Source organism: Daucus carota, chromosome 3 (assembly GCF_001625215.2).
Source record: "Daucus carota subsp. sativus chromosome 3, DH1 v3.0, whole genome shotgun sequence".
Classification (NCBI taxonomy): domain Eukaryota; kingdom Viridiplantae; phylum Streptophyta; class Magnoliopsida; order Apiales; family Apiaceae; genus Daucus; species Daucus carota.
Window position 1 is genome coordinate 12,820,952 of NC_030383.2, and position 18,516 is coordinate 12,839,467.

Here is an 18,516-nt window from a genome sequence, read left to right on the forward strand (position 1 = left end):
TTCATCATATATATATATATACCTGAATTTTGACGCTTTACAATTACTTGGCGGAAGACATATACGCCATGTGACGGAGTTTAAAATAACGACTTATGATTTAACATGATTTAATGATAAATTGATAATTTAAAATATCTGTTTAGTTAATTCCAATTTATTAATGATTTATGAATTATTAATAAAAATAATAAATAAAAATAATTTACGAATGACTTATCATTTGAGGATTTTTTTCATCAAGAACAAGAATTTTAAATAATTAAGACAAAACGATGAATTTTACTCTCACTATTTTTTTTTAAATATGAGATAATATATATTATTATCTTTTTCTTATATTATCTTCAAATTTTTCCAAAACACTTATTTATTTTATTACAGACTACTCATTTTTGTTTTAAAATTCATCTTGTCTAAATTCTTTTTCCACTAACTACGTCTTTAGCTTAAACCCTGCTCCCGAGTTATAACTAGGGAGGGAAATAAGTGAAAAAAGAAGTAAAGTTATGTAACTTTCACTTCTGTTTATTTGTGCTTCAGAGTTTTTTTAAAGGAGGAAAACAAGTGAAAGTGGAAATATATCATACTCACACTCGAAAAGTGGGACGAAATGCTTTCACGTTCATTCATTTGTTTTCCCTCCCACAAAGACCCAGGAGCAGGGCCTTGTCTTAATTCCAATAAAACTCTCACAGACTCTTTATCGATTTACCTATTAATTTATCTTTATCTTTTTTTTCTTTTCCTAGTTCATATATCAATATAATATAATATAAATGACAAAGACTAGTGAGTACAAAGACTAGTTTGGGGTTGACATTCTTAAAAATATACTCCCTCCGTCCCTCTGATTTTTATACACTTTTCTTCTCTGGATGTCTCACTCAATTCTATACATTACAAAACTTTCTCAAAATGGTAACTTTTTATAATATAAAAATCCCAACCATCCACTATTTTCATCCACTTTTACAAATCTATCAGTTATATATTGATGGGTCCCACCACTTTACTCACTTTTCCTTCTTTTTCCTCTCACTTTATATTACTTTATACATTTTTGAGAGTACTAATTTTCAAAATATCTCATTTATTTTATGTTATATTTATTAACTGAAAGTTTCCTCTAAAGATGTTTTAAGAAGATTTGAATAGATAGGACTTGGAATACTATGATATACGAATTTTATCGAGAAAGGTAGAATGTTCGGGGATAGTTGTAGAATAGACTTTGGGGAGGATGAGAACGGTGGGCAGTGCTTTACCAAATTATTCTACACTTTTTGCTGAGGATCTGATCCCGCACTCAGAAATTCTTAAAATAAAACAAATGGGATGGAGTATTGATAAAAATAAATAAAAGAACGGTTTTTTATGGTGTGTCCATGGACACATAACAAACATAAAATTTGATATTTTTTCATATTTTAATTAGCTTACATTCTTTTAATCCATACCAATAAAAACACATCAAATTTATGAGTTTTCGTACTTAGCATGTACTCATATACAATTCACATCAAGCACACCAATAAAAACACATCAAATTTAAGTTTTCGTACTTAGCATGTAGTAATATACAATGCCATAAAAGAAATGAACAAATCAGTCTAACAGTTGCAACAAAACCAAGGGACCAAGACCTCTTCCCTGCGCTGTATATTTAAACACATCTGTCTGTATCTCTATATGTACCTGTATATCAAAAAGCCATGACCAGCCCTTCAGCTTCTACTCCCAAGGTTTTCAATCATTCTCACTTATTACTTGCTACCTTTACTTTTCTGATTCCCTGATTCTATACTCATACACATATTGTTTGATTATCTTCAGGCTTTGAGCAAGATCGCTTGCAATCGTTTACAGAAGGAGCTAGTTGAATGGCAAGTTAATCCGCCTGTTGGCTTTAAGCACAAAGTTACTGATGATCTTCAAAGGTTCTTTCTTTCTTTATTTCATCTTATATTTTTCGATTATTTTGTTTACTTTTGTTCACTTGATTATTGTTTTGATGAATTTAATATTATTATACTGTGTTATGGAGTAAAGATGGGTAATTGAAGTGAATGGTGCACCTGGGACTTTGTATGCTAATGAAACCTTCCAGCTTCAAGTTGATTTTCCTGAGCATTATCCCATGGAAGCTCCACAGGTTGATTTTTTCTTTCTTTGAGTTTTATTAGTTTTCGTGTTTTGTTTGTGCTCTGCTATTATATGACCACTATGGAATTTAGCAGGGGTTGGAAAAGGCTCGAAGTTTAGTGTTTCATTTACGTTTGATCTATCTACGGTGTCTAAATAATAGTCTAGATTGTTTATAGTGTTGCTATTCCGTGTAAATTGAATTACTTGAGGTCTTTTTCCTACTAGATGAACTTGTAAGAAGTTATTCTGAATTAGATTTGGGTATTTGCAATAAAAGCACTATATATTTTGAGCTTGAAGATTTTGACAATTTTGTCGTTACATGGATTACATCTCTGTCTGTTATCACATAACTAGAGGAATCAAGATAGATACCATAGCTTCACTAATGATGACTTAAACAGTACTTTAGGCTTGAACTAGAACATCAATTCTCTCGCTTAATCGTTGACTTATGAATCGTGTCAAATTTGATAATGTTCATGGTGAAGAAAAATATTTGTATATGGACATTAGTTTACTTATATTGGGGCAACCAGACAGAGAACCCTGGACAAGTCATAGAATTCTAGAATTGACAAATTTAATAATTTTTCTAGCTCAGTTAAATTACAATTTCATTAGAATTGCATTAGTTTGCAATCTAGCATGTTAATATAAGCCATCCTATTTTCCATTTTCTAGAGTTAGTAAGGCGTTATGTAATGGATCTTTAATGTTAAATTTGGACAGGTTGTTTTTATCCCTCCGGCTCCACTTCATCCTCACATATATAGCAATGGTCACATCTGTTTAGGTTCGTTTCTCCACTGTTTTGAGTAACATAATTTTATTACTTTGGTTATATATGCAAATTATGTTGGCCAAGTAAGTTTGTGGTTGATTTAATATTCTTTGCTTGCTGTGTATACTGAGCACCTTAAGTATTATAATGACTTGGTGAAGTGCAGACACACATACACAATTAACTTATTTTGTGGGATTATGCTTTTCCATATGTTTCAAATTAAATAGCATTGCCAGCATGATACATCAGTCTTTATGGTGTGTGTTATATACTTCATGTCTTGTGGGCCTGTGACACCATAAAATGAGGAAGACAAAATGGCAGAGTTCCAGAGGGCTTAGATCCAAGGGCCATTTGAAGTTTATAACCACATTCCATATTTACATATTACTATTCGGGCTTGAACCCATTCTTCCTTCTAAGTTATGACCTGAGCCCAATCTACTTGTGTTCTACCATTAAGGCTAACTTCATTTCATGGTCCACCCAAATGGGCCTAATCATGTTTGTCACGATGTTTGACTAGTTTAGGTATTACGTCGACCGGGAGAAAACCCATATTTCGGGTGACTAGACTGACTGGTCGACTGGACCCAAACTCGTTTAAAACTTGGTCAAAACAAAAAAAAAACAATCACCCAGCCGTAATTTCCAGATAGAGCAACATGTAAGAAGAGAAACGGTTACGAGTTCATCAGTTAAGGCTTCTTCAACGATTCCAGATCTTCTTCTGCCGAACTGCTCCTCTGTTTTCTTCATAGTTCATGACATCCTGCTATGTTTTTACTTGACATCCGGCTATGTTCTTACACATTAAACTTGCTATCTCTTTTTTTTTTTTGCTAATAAAATTGCATAAATTATGTTCATAAATTCAAGTTACTTTGTTAATTACTTGTTGGTTGTCACATAATTAAAAAAATACAAGATTTTAGTAGATGTTGGAAACTTGGATTAGAAGCCTAAATTATATAATATGTGTGTGTGTGTGTGTGTGTATTAATATTATATTTAATTATAACTATATTTTTTGTCAACCAGTCTAGGACTAGTCAACTAGCCAGAGGTTCATCGACTCGCCTCGACTTAGTGCTGTGACAACCATGGCCCTAGACGGACCTCAGCCTTCACTTCTCCTTGAGCCCCATTAAGAAACTGGCCCAAGGACAATTCCTCAGATACGTTGTCTAAGACAATCTCTAATCATATAGAGTCCTTAGCTTAAAGTAGTTAAAAGATACTATAAATAAAAATATAGAAATCGTGTAAAAAAATTCAACTCCAGTGAGATATTTCCTTTATCTATAAATTTTAAGTTAACCTCTGAATGTTGTTGGCTATATTTGTCGAACCTCTAGACACTTGTAAGAAGAATCCACATCATCTATTGCCATATTAAAATGATATATTCTATTTATAACAACTTAAATAATATTACAAACTATTTTAAAATATTGCTAATCAATATAGCCAGTACCGTCGAAGCATAACGCTTTTCAATTTTTTTTATATAATCAGTATTTAATATTATTTTAGCGAATTATGTTAGCCAACCCTAATGGAAATGCTCTAATTGAGCTAATGAATCATTAAATTTCTACTGATATTCCGAAACTCTCCCCTCCTGACTATGGTCTAGCCACTGTTCTTGCAAAGTACTAGCGGCGTACGATATGAATTGCTTTTGGGGAAGTGATTTTACCTGATCCCCACATTCAATCGCCGGCGTCGATGCTCCCCACATTCATCAATTGAGGGCTCTGATGCCATATTTGCAATGGATTGAAATAAAACACAATATAAAGACAACTGATTTAACACATTTGAGAATTTTAAAGTATTTGGGAAAATAAAAGTGAACTGTATTTGAAAGATAAGAACAAAATATGACTCCTCTTGATGCACAACCAACGGTAAACACCAATGTGTTTTAGCCAATATTTTGAGAGAATTGCACTCTCCCACAAGACAGTTACCAAAAAGCATGCCCTCCTGAATCCATTTTTGTCAATGTATATCTACTTTGCTTTGTTTCTATTTTTCTTGTTAATTAGCTCTTTTTCCCATGGTTTTGCTTTATATTCCCTTGCCTCGTCCTTATACCCCCTCCTAGAAAATGTGGACAGCACAGGTGGCTTCTGTGCGGGTCCCTGCACACTTGTCCTAGCATCTGTGCTGAGAGTGGCAGGGTGTTTTTCCTATTGCTAATAGTGTTGAAATGACTTGTCATTTATGTTGAGTAGTGCTGGTGTATGGTATATGCTTCATGGCTTGTGGGCCTGTGACCCCATAAAATGTGGAGAAGACAAACATAGTTGAGTTCCATAGGGCTTAGATCGAAGGACCAAGGTCAAGTTTAAAGCCACATTCAGTGTTTATATGTGTGGTCCAATTTCTATAATGTTTTTAAATAACTAATAGTAAGAGCAACTCCAACATTGCCCTAGCAAATGCATTATAAATATAATAAAATATAATGTTGTAGTGATTTAGGATAATATATACATGCATCAACTCCAACAACATGCCAGATCCTCATGTCCTATTATTAAAAAAATAATATATATGAATTACAAGAAGGGAAAGAAGTGTAAAAGGAGGAAAAGGAAGTGTAAAGAGGAGGGAATGAATTTTTTATTGATAGAAAGTGGTGCATTAAAAATAAGCCATGTGATGGTTGTCCTAGTTTTTTAAGGCCCCAATAGGACATTGTTGGAGCATTCATTTTCTCTAAAGCCCTAATTTTTACCTAAAGGACGTCATTTAGAGGCATTGTTGGAGTTGCTCTAAGCAACAGTTGGAATACTGCAAAACCATCATACATCATTCAATTGTTTGTGCTTCAGGTTTTCTATATTTGTCGAAAGATATGTAGGGATTCATAGATCTGTCTCTGTATTTGAGTACTCAAAATATGATTACTTTCATATGTTAACAGCCTTGACATAATTTCTATGAATAGTCCTAGATGTTACTTGTCCTATTGGCTTAAATTTTTATTCTTGAGCTTGTATATTTTACTGAAGTATTAGATTTCTATCTAAGACCTATGATGCGCCTCTATGAACTGATATCTTTTACTTTGTCTAATTGCTAGAATTCATGGTGTAAAAGGGAGTACTCCTTTTTAATTTGCAGATGTAGTCCTTTAGTAACTTACTAGCCAAGTGCCTAAATTGTACCTAAATAATGCTGCCACTTGACTAATGTTTTTCATACAGATATATTGTATGATTCATGGTCTCCAGCGATGACAGTAAGTTCTGTCTGCATCAGCATTCTCTCCATGTTGTCAAGCTCCACAGAGAAGGTTTGGTTCAAAATTAATCAGATTTCATTTATTTGCCTCCCCTAATATCTTTTAGCAAATACTGGACTCGTGTGTACTGTGTAGTATAAAAAATATACTAACGTGTATTCTCTTTGTTAATGTGCAGCAACGGCCAGCTGACAACGATCGTTATGTGAAAAAATGTAGGAACGGTAGATCTCCAAAAGAAACAAGGTGGTGGTTTCATGATGATAAAGTGTGATTGGGTTCAAACCTTCCTAACAACTCATTCCTGTGCAATATATTAAAAAAAAAAAAAAAGAGGGTATTAAAGGAAGTAGTTGAAGTAGAAGAAACTTTATTGCTTCAATTCTCCTGTTTTCTCAGATTCAATTACATTAAGCTTGATATGTGCTCACATTTCTTGTAAATTAAGAAGCTGCCTCTGTGGCTTTTCTGGTCAACCAGTATGGAATTGTTTCGAGTAAGAGCATGGCCGTTGGATGTTATATCCTGTGCTATTATGCTATACCTATACTATAGAACAAACTAAAATACATTGTTATGTGCGCTAAGCCCCGTGCAAGCATGGCCAATCGGGTCTTATATCTTGTGCTAATATGCTATACCTGTATTATAGAGTACAACATAAAATATAAACTTCAAACTAAAAGACCAAACTTAAAAAAACGGCAGTATGACCAGTTGGGTACTTGGGTGTTATATCTTATATCTTCTGCTATACATATGAATATATGATATGAAACTAAAACACACAGTCTGAAGTATTTTTTAGTTACTAATTTATAATCCTAAACTATAGTAGTAGTTCCAATTATTTATTTATTTTGCTAAATAACTCAGGTTTATTTTAACATTAATGGTCTTGTTATATTATTCTTTTTGTTTCGAAAAGTGTAATTATCGGTCGTGATCTATTATTTTTATTGTTACGACATATTGAGTTATGTGTCATATCTTGTCATGAATGAAAGTAACAAAAATAAAAATTAAATAGAAATTAATAGAGGCATCTTTTATAAGACATCATTCGCTAGGGCTGTAAATGAGTTGATACGCTCGATAACCGCTCGGTGTTCGGTTCGAAAAAAGCTCGGTTCGACCTCGGTTCGATCATAAACGAGTCGATCTTGAGCACAATTTTAAGGTTCGTTTTAGAAACGAGCTGAACTTGAGCACAGTAGAGTTCGACTCGATAGTTCGCGAACAAGTTCGAATTATGAGTTCGTGAACTTGGCTCGTGAACATGGCTCGTGGATGTGGGAGTTTTATTAATGGATGATTTATTATGAATTTATGATTCCTAAGAGCATAAATTAATATATTGTTAGAATTTTAATTTTTTTAAATTGAATTAAATAACAAACAAGCTCGTAAATAAATTTATGAGTATAAACTAGCTCGTTTGCAAAGTTTATTAAACAAGCTCGTGAACAAAATTAATGAGTGGTTGGTGAGCAAAAATTTGTGAGACACATTCGTGAGCGTAACTTAATTAGCGGTTCGTGAGCAAAAACTCGTGAGACACCTCGTGAGACATGTTCGTGAGCGGTTCACGAGCCGTTCGTGAATAGAGTAATTCCTTAATGAGTCGATACTCAAACAGTATTTTTGGCTCGATCCAAGCTCGAGCTCGAGTTCGAATTCGCTAATTTTTTAACAAACGATACACGAGCACTCTAGAGTTCCGCTCGGCTCATTTACACCCCTATCATTCGCCTTGTTCATGGCAATATCTTGTCCAAATTTACTTAGAGATCAACTAACAGGACGTCAAATGTTTCGGATATGAGTTTTGATTTTATATACACGAAGATAAACGATATAGATATAAAATATATTTTTTGATATAATACACACACATATATTACATAATATAAATCTACAAATTCTACATATGATTATGTTAATATTAAATTTCAACATATATATATACACATATAAAATACTACATAAAAATATAAGTTTAGAATATATATTAGTTAGATTTTATTAATATATTTATATTATACACACACGAAAGTGACATAAAAAATATTCGACATATTTTAAAACCGATATAAATTAAATTACACATACAAATTTTGAGATTTAAAGAATTGAACATGACTTCCATGTTCAATACATAAAATACAAATCCACACAACAAAATATTATTGACAAATCTCCTCACTGAGTTTTCATATGAAACTCGTGTAATTTTTAGTTTATTAAAAACTGAATTATTTATAGAGTTATTAATCTCAAATATCACTATTTTGTAGGAAAAGATTTTTCTTTAATCATTTTCTAAATAATGTTATTTCAAATACAATTTGTATGTTGTGTTTATAATATCGGACAAAAATATAATTTAAATTATAATTTCAGGTGAAAATACAACTTCAAATCATATTTTTTCTCAAAAAAAATTAAATACTAACACCAAATTACGTTTTGAAATAACTATTGAGACTATTTTCCTGAAAATGACATTGACACGCCTGGGCCTTTTCTCTTTTCAGGGTACATTAGTTTTTTTTTTTTTTACAAACAAAATAAAAAGAAGAAACATGAAGGTCACCTGGAGGTTGGATAGATGTTAGCTACACAGCCCGTTTAGTTGAATGGCATGTAAGCAGTCAAGATCTACTTCTAGGCAATTGCCATTTACGGAAGAAGAATAAGATGAGAAATAAGAGAGAAGAAGAGAAGGAGAAGACAACAATAATAAAACAACTGATATCAATATTCATGCTTTTTCCCTTCCACTTCATGGTACATATACCAGCGTACCAGCTGCAGGACCACTGCCAGCTGTCCCAATTAGTACTCAGCATAACGGTAATATAAACCAGAATATAAAATAAACCAAACTACTCAAAACGACAGTGTTCCACTAATTCTACTACTTATCTATCCAGCCATATGTGACAATACCCTTTCCTTGAAAAAAAACCTTGACCTCAAGGTTTAAAGTCTGGGAATTTCTTGATCAGTTTTTCATACTCTTCCCAAGTAGAGTCTTCAGGCAATGAATCTGTCCACTTGACCAGTACCAATGCAGCAGGTCTGTTATTTTTCTTAATCAACCGCCTTTCCAAAATTGCTTCTGGCTTCCTGTCCCTTTTCTCTTCTTCAGCTCCTGGGGGTTTAGTTTGAAGGAAGTTCCCAGTCCCCAGCTTCTTCTTCAATTGTGATACATGGAAAGTATCGTGTATCCTTGCTGTACTAGGCAGGTTTAACTTATAAGCTACTTTCCCCACCTTTTTGGTGATCGTATAAGGTCCATAGAATCTCGCTGCCAGCTTTTCAACTCTGGAATCTTTGAGGGAGTGCTGTTTGTATGGTTGCAACTTCAGAAATACCTCCTCTCCTTCATTGAATTCTCTTTCACTTCTCTTCTTATCGGCATAGTGCTTCATACGCTCTTGAGCTTTAACAAGATTTCGCTTCAACAAAGTCTGTAATTCTGCCCTGTTCCTCATGAATTCATCTATGCTCGCAATAGAAGACTTCTGTGCTTGATGATAGTTCATACTAGGAGGATCTTTACCATACAGAGCCTTATATGGGGACATTTGGATTGCTGAATGGTGTGAAGTGTTGTACCACCATTCAGCCATGCTGAGCCACTTATGCCACTGATTGGGTTTCTGATTTGCCAAGCACCTTAAGTACATTTCAACACACTGATTAAGTCTTTCACTTTGCCCATCTGTTTGGGGGTGATAGGCTGTAGAATAATTAGAACTTGTACCCATCTTATTGAATAGTTCGGCCCAAAATCTGCTTGTAAATATTTTGTCCCGATCAGTGATTATGCTTTTAGGAGGTCCATACAATTTAATGACAACATCCAGTAATTTCTGGGCTACCTGAGTGGCTGAAAAAGGGTGTTGGAAAGATAGTAGGTGGCAATACTTAGTGAACTTATCGATGACCACCATAATAGTGTCCCTGTTTTCTGATCTTGGCAACCCCTCTATGAAGTCCATGGTTATAACCTCCCATGCTTGGTTCGGAATAGGAATAGGCTGCAACAATCCTGGAGATTTAACATGTTCAGATTTGAACCTTTGACAAATTTCACACTCTTGCACCCACTTTACAACGTCCTGGCTCATCTTTGGCCACCAAAACAAATTAGCGATCCTTTTGTGGGTCGCATTTACTCCTGAGTGTCCTCCTTCTCCAGTATCATGCAAGTTCTGGATAATTTCTCTCCTCACCCCATTGCTAGCTCCTACATAAAGCTTCCCTCTTTTTCTTAAGTCACCATCCACCATAGTGAATTCTGGCTCAGCTGAGGGGTCTATAGCCAATGTTGTCAAAATCTGTTGGACCTCTTCATCATTCTCTAGGGATTTCACAATATCCTCCTTCCATTTAGGTACCACCAAACTGATTCCAGCAAGTGCCCCTTGTTTTTCTTCCCCCGTCACTGTTTGTTGACCATGCAACCTAGACAAAGGGTCTGCAACAACATTGTCTTTCCCCTTGTTGTAGACTATGCTGTAATCAAATCCAAGTAGCCTGGAGAGCCATTTTTGTTGGGCAACAGTACTGATTTTTTGGTTTAGAAAGTACTTAATGGATTGTTGATCTGTTTTAATGACAAAATGCCTGCCCATTAAGTATCCTCTCCATTTTTGCACTGCCAAAACTACCGCCATGAGTTCTTTCTCATAGGTTGATAAACCTATGTTCTTAGGTGACAAAGCCTGACTAAGGAAGGCTATAGGTCTTCCTTCCTGCATTAGCACAGCACCAATACCAGATTTACTTGCGTCTGTCTCCACTACAAAGGTTTTTGTGAAATCTGGCATCCGGAGAACTGGGGTTTCACTCATGATCTGTTTAAGATGATTAAAAGCTCTGTCAGCCTCCTCATTCCATTGAAAAGCCCCCTTTTTAAGTAGATCTGTGAGTGGTTTACTCAGCATTCCATACCCTCTCACAAATCGCCTATAATACCCTGTGAGTCCGAGAAATCCTCTCAGGGATTTGATATTTTGCGGTACTGGCCAGCTTCTCATAGCTTCCACTTTTTGAGTATCAGCTGCCACTCCTTGGCCACTAATGATGTGACCAAGGTACTCAACTTGTTCTTGTGCAAAGGCACACTTGCTTTTCTTTACAAAAAGATGGTTTTGCTTAAGAATTTCAAACACTTTTCGCAAGTGCTCCATATGTGACTTCATATCAGGGCTGTAAACTAGAATATCATCAAAGAAAACAAGGACAAACTGCCGTAAATGCTTGGAAAATACCTCATTCATCACACACTGAAATGTGGCAGGAGCATTGGTGAGGCCGAAAGGCATAACTAAGAATTCATAATGCCCGAAGTGGGTTTTGAATGCAGTTTTGTGTACGTCTTTGTCCTGCACTCTGATCTGATGGTAACCGCTTCGAAGATCTAACTTGGTAAAATACTTGCTGCCATGCAATTCATCCAAGAGCTCCTCTATTATGGGTATAGGGAATCGATTTTTGATCGTGATAGCATTTAGGGCTCTATAATCGACACAGAACCTCCAGGTGTTGTCCTTCTTACGTACAAGCAATACTGGTGAGGCATAAGGAGAGCTGCTATGCTGGATGATGCCGTGCTCTAACATTTCCCTTACTAAACGTTCTATTTCAGTTTTCTGCAGATATGGGCATCTGTAAGGGTTGGCATTGACAGGTTTGCTACCCTCTATTATGGGGATGAAGTGATCCTGTGCCCTGAGGGGAGGAAGCCCTTTCGGAGTGTCAAAAATCTGCTCAAACTCTTGTATTAGCCCTTGAACTTCTGTTGGAATTTCACCTGATTTTTGTTCCGTATTGGCGTCAACATTGGTAAGTTGCACCAAAAAATATGATTCCTCTTTCTTGAGCCACCTGCCATCATCCTCTAATTGTACCCTGACTTCCTTCGGGGGTGTTAGATTTTGCTTGAGCTGCACCATCTTACCCTTCCATTTTATTTGGACCTCCCTTTTATCAAAATCAAACCATACAGGGCTGACTTGTCTTAGCCACTGCACCCCCAGCACCAAATCATAACCTCCCAAGGGTATAGCATGAAAATTTGAAGTGAAGTCAACTCCTCCCATAGTCCACTTCATGTTAATAATTTTCCGTCCACAATTACGAGTGGTTCCATCAGCCAAAGTGACTTTCATATCGCTACAAATTTCAGTATTCAGATTCATGTTCTTAGCGAGATTTTGTGATACAAAATTGTGAGTGGATCCAGTGTCTAGTAATATCTCCACCTTTCTACCCTTCATCGTCCCTTGAAATTTTAATGTATGTAATCCATGAGTGCCACTAAGAGCATGTATGGATACCCCACAGTCATCTTCACCATCTTTACAACCATCATCTTCGGAGGATGACAGAACATGTTCTTCATCAGGTGTGTTTCCTCCTTCATTGTCTGTGTTCTCATCTCCCACCACATAAAACAACTGCTGCTTGACACACTTGTGACCTGGTACAAAAGCTTCATCACAATTATAACATAGTCCCTTCTCCCTTCTAATTGCCATCTCAGCTGGAGTTATTCTTTTTATTGATGGGTATTTGGTAGAAGAGGATTTGCTTTTTTGAGTATATTGGGAGCCGCCAACTGGTTTATGGCCAGAATAAGTACCCTTTCCCATAATCAGGGAGTTCCCACCCTTGTAACCAGATTTTTGTGTGCTTTCCACTCTTTTTTCTAATAAAGCAACCAAAAGTTCCTGCTCTTTGGCCTTGTCCATAGCATCTTGTAAAGTAGGAGGCTTATATACATATAACGCCTGCTGAATGTCTTTTCGCAGCCCACTCAAGAAACTCGATAAATAGAATTCCTCCGTATGAAATCGGTTTCGTGAAATCATATAACCTCTCAGATCTTCAAACTCAGCTATGTAGTCATCAACACTACCCTTCTGAGTGAGCTTATTAAACTGGCCAATCAAGTTCTCTTGGCTACCTGTCGAAAACCTCTGCAAAAGAAGAGCTACAAAATTGTCCCAAGAAATGTAAGGATGTATTTCCTGGACCGTTTGATACCACCTGTCAGCTTCACCTTCTAAATAGAGAGCAGCGTAAACCACCTTTGTGTGTGGTTCCATGAGAGGGTTCAACATGAAGAATTTCTCAGCTTTCTTGACCCAACTCCTCACCTCTTTGCCATTAAAAGGCGGGAAGTCCATTTTTGGGAATTTATAATGTGGTTGGAGGGTGGTTTGGGGTCTGAAGGTGGTGTGGTCTGAATATGGGGGTCGAAGAGGCTGAGTGACAGAGTGAGGCACTGTATAATGAGTGGACATGGAGTGTGGGAGTGGCGGAGTAGGATAAGTATAAGACTGGGGTATCGTAGTGAGGGGAACAGAGTGGTCGGAGAGACGAAACCCTGGGAGCAAAGGGGTGACGATGTTTTGGGTGGTGTTGGTGAAGAGTTGATGGCCATCGTTGGGTCGAGGATTGTGGGTGGAAGCTATAGTATGTGGAATTGACCCAAAGGACAGAGCTCCAAGCTCATGTGTAATATCATGGAGGGGTTGAGAGACATTATTCCCAAACTGAATGTAAGAGTGAGCACTAGGTGGGTGTGTGACAGTTTGGGGTGTAGACAAGAGGGGAAGAGATTGTGTACCTGGAGGGCCATAGTTATTCAAAGATCTGGTTGAGGTTTCATGTAGCTGATTTTTGAGGACACCCATTAACTCCGAAAACTTCAGGGAGATATCTTGATTTGCGGACTGAATCTGAGTTGTGAGAGTAGACATGTGGTCTCCCATCAGATTAAGTCTTTCATTAATTTGAGAGATCTGCAACTGAGTTTCTTCTTGATTCTCTGTAAGGTTTTGATGAATCTCATCCACAGTAGTCGCTAACGTACGTAACTCTTTATCAACTTGTTGTATCGTCGGCCCAGTCATGGCTCTGATGCCACTGTAAGCAGTCAAGATCTACTTCTAGGCAATTGCCATTTACGGAAGAAGAATAAGATGAGAAATAAGAGAGAAGAAGAGAAGGAGAAGACAACAATAATAAAACAACTGATATCAATATTCATGCTTTTTCCCTTCCACTTCATGGTACATATACCAGCGTACCAGCTGCAGGACCACTGCCAGCTGTCCCAATTAGTACTCAGCATAACGGTAATATAAACCAGAATATAAAATAAACCAAACTACTCAAAACGACAGTGTTCCACTAATTCTACTACTTATCTATCCAGCCATATGTGACATGGCAGCTTCAGCAGTTATGTCGAGTAAAGCCCTTGTGCTTATGCGTTCTTCTTCTTGTATTGCCCCTCGAAATTTCATCTTCCTCATCCCAAAACTAAAGCCAACTCCCACCCTTTATCATATCAATACTCTCTCATTTTTCTGTTCCACTCCTCAAAACCCTAAAGAACACCCTCACCTTACTGCCCAAGAACAACAATCCCCATCTAAAAAGGTGAACATTTCATAACCCTCTTTTTATTGTTATAATTATAATGGTTTTAGCATAATTTGTTGTTTTTGTGATATGGGTCGTTCATTTTATAGGGAATTTTGAAGCCTGGTTTGTATCTTGTAGGCACCCCTATTGGCAATCTTGAAGATATTACTCTTCGGTTAGTGCCAAATACTACCTCTTTACTTTAAAAATTAATTTCTTTTATGCTTGCCTGCAAACTCGTAAATGTAGTACTAGGGTGTCCTGGTGCCAATTTCGAGTTTCGGGTTGTGATGGTTTAATAATGCTTATTGCAATGTGATTAAAATCAATGTTCTTTAAGGGATAAATCTTTAGTGACCGAGTACTAGTAATTGGATTAATCGATTAATGTCGTGTTGCATTTGCATTTGGTGGGGTCATTAATTGATATGATTTAATGGTTGTATTTTTGCTAGTGCTCTGAGGGTCTTAAAATCAGCAGATGTAATACTTTCTGAAGATACAAGGCATTCAGGGAAGTTGCTTCAACACTATGATATCAAAACCCCCCTTGTATGTCCTATTTGCTTCCTTGTGTAAAATGTTGTAGTAGAATTGTATTATTTGTTTAACTGTATATTTAATCGTAAGCTTTAGAATTTCAGCTGAGTTATCACAAATTTAATGAGTCTCAAAGGGAACAAGTGGTGTTGAAGAGGTTGCAAGAAGGTGAGATTGTCGCTTTGATCAGTGATGCTGGAACACCTGGCATTAGTGATCCTGGAATGGATTTGGTAAGAAAGCTTATCTTTACTGAACTGATGGTTTTCCTTTCCTTTTTTTATCACATGAAAATTAACTTGGTATCTCTAGTCTCTACGGCTCTGACCAAAACTAGAATATTCTTATATAACTTGGTATCTCTAGTCTCTACGGCTCTGACCGAAACTAGAACTATTCTTTTTCGTAATATAATTCCTTTGGTTTAGGTCTCATGACAACCCAAAATATGTTATAAATTCATTTCTTGTATATAGGTGTGCATACTTTCTGTTAGCATCAGTCTTTATGCTTAGTATAACTCTTCATGTTTAGCAAATAGTCTTGCTTTAATAAACTCATCATAGCTAAATGGAGTAGGCTTTTGTACCTTCTGCTGCATCCATTCACAAGCCTTCTTTTACATCTTTTTAATCTTGATGCAGGCCAAGTTATGTACGGATAATAATATACTCGTTACACCCATTCCTGGTCCGTCTGCTTTAGTAGCTGCTGTTTCAGCCTCTGGATTGCCGACTAATGAGTTCACATTTGGTAATTTTCTTACACATTCAGTGCACTTTTACTAGCGTAAAAAGCTTTGAGTTGTTATTGCTAAGATTCAGCATGTATGCAGTTGGATTTCTTCCTAAGCATGCGGGAACAAGGAAAGAGAGGTTGTCAGTTTCTGCAAATGAAGCAACTACCCAGATATTTTTTGTTCCTCCACACAAGCTTTGCCAGTTTCTTGAAGAGACTTCTTTAGTATTTGGAGACTCTAGGTAAAAATCTGTATCAGATTCATTACGACAGTAATTATTTAAAACCTGGTGTAATTGCACAAAGTGTAAAAATTCTTTGAAAAATTTATTTTAAAGAATATTCTTCTCATGACAAATAGTACAATCATGATTAAATCTGGATTTGCTTTAGGAGATGTGTCATGGCTAGGGAGCTTACTAAGATACACGAAGAGGTGAATTTCAATATTTAATCTAAACGTACATGTTACTAATGATAATTGTGTCACTTGATTTACTAATCAAATGATAACTTCTCATTAGTTCTGGCGTGGAACCCTAGGTGATGCAAAAATAGTGTTCTCAACTCGCATGCCAAAGGGGGAGATAACATTCTTGATTGAAGGAAAGGCGGTATGCATTGCTGAAACTCCATCTGAATCTCAGTTAGAAAATGAACTTGGAGAATTGATATCCAACGGCCATAGTCTTTCGGAGGTATAATTTGCTTCTTTCTGCCGTTCATTGTTCTAATCTGTAAATATATGAATGCCTCGGATTATACTTTGTAGATGCTTGATACATGGTGTGCGTGTAGTTTATAGATCTTCGATAATAAATTGTCAGAGTTTGGAGGTTGAATGATATATGTGATAATATTGTATTTTGTTACCAATTTTAGTATCCTACCATCATTCATTGAGTTTTAGTTCTATATCTTGGTTTGATTATTCTAGATCTAATTATTACATGCTATCTACAATTTGTTGCACATTGCAATGAAAATATCTTACAAAGTGATAATTTAGTCCATAATGAAAGCTGTATTTTTACTTTTAGAGTTAAACATTTTCTCTGGAAAGTAGATCCATCTATGTGCTAATCCTTCTCGATAGATAATACTATAGAGTATAAACCCTGCTTCCAGTTGATTGTGTGTTGTTGCTGTTTAATCAGGCCGTCAAAGTTGTGGCTGCCGGAACATCTACAAGACGAAAAACAATATATTCACTTGCACTTAGAAAGTTTGGGAAGCAAGTTGAGGCAGAAGACGATGTTCTGAGGACTCTCTGTAAGTGGCTAAATGCTGTCGATGGTTTGTTATAGACTAAGCATCTTCTACTCATGTTATGTTTTTTCTTGTGCTTCTCTCTGCTTGATCAGGAATTCACCTAAATCGTCTTCTTGCTTATTTGTTTCTGTTTAGGAATCACATAACCAGACATGTCACATCTGGGACTGGGACAACAACTTTACTACTTGATGATTGTGCACACCCCTTTGAGCTCTGGACCTTCTGTCCACAAGACCATGCAGACATATTCAACTCTGTGAAAGAGGAGTTAAGCATTCTCCGTAGGCTGACTGAAATTGATTTCAACTTATAGTTCCTAGTTCCTACAGAGGAAAACTCTGCATATTTAGGTAAAATATTGTGCGTAATATAAGGGTTGATGTATCTTCTGTTTCTAGATCAAAATGCAGCCCTGTAATTATGAAAATAGTCATTAGTCGAATCTTTGAAACCTTGTGCTGAAAGTGGATTGTAGTTGATTTTTTTATTTTTTTTTGGGTAATAGAGTTTTATCCTTTCTCTAATCCTGAGTAAACTTTATTGAGTGTTCCGGGATGGGTAATACTCCTGTCCGAGCAGATTTTTTACATTATTTTTGGCACGCATTTTGAAGCTCTTATCAAGTGTAGTTCCATAATATTTTTTTTTTAAAATTTTTTTCCCTGAATAAAAGTTTGATGTTTAAACTTTTATTCGAAAAAAGAAAAAAATTAAAAAATGTTATGGAACTATACTTTGTAGGAGTCTTAAAATACGTGCATGTTTTCAAACAAGTGTTGGTCATTTAAGCTATTTTAGTTTCTAAAGGACAGATATACTCTTTCATGCAAAGAAAAGGTGTAACAAACATAATAAGTTACATATTTAAATGCAAAGGAAAGGTGTAACAAACAAAAAAACATGAAAAAGAAGTTTATGTGCGTTCAAAGTATAATCTTTACTTTAAGGCGATAGCAAAAGACTCGAGAGTTGCCGCCAATGGAATAAGTTTGGCAGCAATTAAAAAAATATCAAGGCCACGTCTGTAACGTACCAATTTGCCACTCCTTCACCAACTCCTTCCAAAATCCAAACATAAAATTTATTTCATTGTTGAAAAAACAGACAAAGCTTTAGGTAGCTTGCTTTGTTTTTGTGATATCATCCTATTATACTATTCTTTTATACAACTATACACACAACTACAAGTATGCTTTAGATGAAGGTTTAAGGTGTACCAACTGGTGGTTACTGGTCTCAAAACCTCCCTCACCCTTGAAGCAAACACTATTAACATCAACAGTAATACCAACTACAATATTTCTTATTTTATATGATA

The 18,516-nt window shown here is 35.9% G+C and overlaps 2 protein-coding genes across 3 annotated transcripts; both read left to right on the forward strand.

Annotated features, from left to right (window-relative positions):
- Positions 1-1,587: 1,587 nt before the first annotated feature.
- LOC108211081 (probable ubiquitin-conjugating enzyme E2 18) lies at positions 1,588-6,715 on the forward strand. Its single transcript, XM_017382578.2, has 6 exons — positions 1,588-1,745; positions 1,837-1,940; positions 2,053-2,155; positions 2,881-2,944; positions 6,157-6,245; positions 6,373-6,715. Exons 1-6 carry the CDS (start codon positions 1,716-1,718, stop codon positions 6,466-6,468), a joined length of 486 nt encoding a protein of 161 aa, XP_017238067.1. The 5' UTR covers positions 1,588-1,715; the 3' UTR covers positions 6,469-6,715.
- Positions 6,716-8,714: 1,999 nt separating this feature from the next.
- On the forward strand, positions 8,715-17,722 carry LOC108215278 (uncharacterized). Of its 2 annotated transcripts, XM_017387703.2 has the most exons (11): positions 8,715-8,840; positions 14,452-14,660; positions 14,753-14,820; positions 15,101-15,197; positions 15,290-15,418; positions 15,830-15,938; positions 16,021-16,165; positions 16,317-16,359; positions 16,448-16,621; positions 17,081-17,195; positions 17,331-17,722. In XM_017387703.2, coding segments are annotated over exons 1-11 (1,098 nt in total). In that variant the 5' UTR covers positions 8,715-8,833; the 3' UTR covers positions 17,333-17,722. The 2 variants fall into 2 exon arrangements, with proteins under 2 accessions (XP_017243192.2, XP_017243193.2); XM_017387704.2 differs by lacking the exons at positions 17,081-17,195; positions 17,331-17,722 and having other exon boundaries at positions 16,467-16,615.
- The last annotated feature ends 794 nt before the right edge of the window (positions 17,723-18,516 follow it).

What these genes read in the sequence shown, in the direction of transcription:
- LOC108211081 (XM_017382578.2), top strand. Translation starts at nt 1,716, where the DNA reads ATGACCAGCCCTTCAGCTTCTACTCCCAAG. An exon ending in ATCCCATGGAAGCTCCACAG is followed by an intron (nt 2,156 to 2,880) that starts GTTGATTTTTTC and finishes AAATTTGGACAG; the next exon opens with GTTGTTTTTATCCCTCCGGC. An exon ending in CAATGGTCACATCTGTTTAG is followed by an intron (nt 2,945 to 6,156) that starts GTTCGTTTCTCC and finishes TTTTTCATACAG; the next exon opens with ATATATTGTATGATTCATGG.
- LOC108215278 (XM_017387703.2), top strand. An exon ending in CTTGAAGATATTACTCTTCG is followed by an intron (nt 14,821 to 15,100) that starts GTTAGTGCCAAA and finishes TATTTTTGCTAG; the next exon opens with TGCTCTGAGGGTCTTAAAAT. An exon ending in ATGATATCAAAACCCCCCTT is followed by an intron (nt 15,198 to 15,289) that starts GTATGTCCTATT and finishes TTAGAATTTCAG; the next exon opens with CTGAGTTATCACAAATTTAA.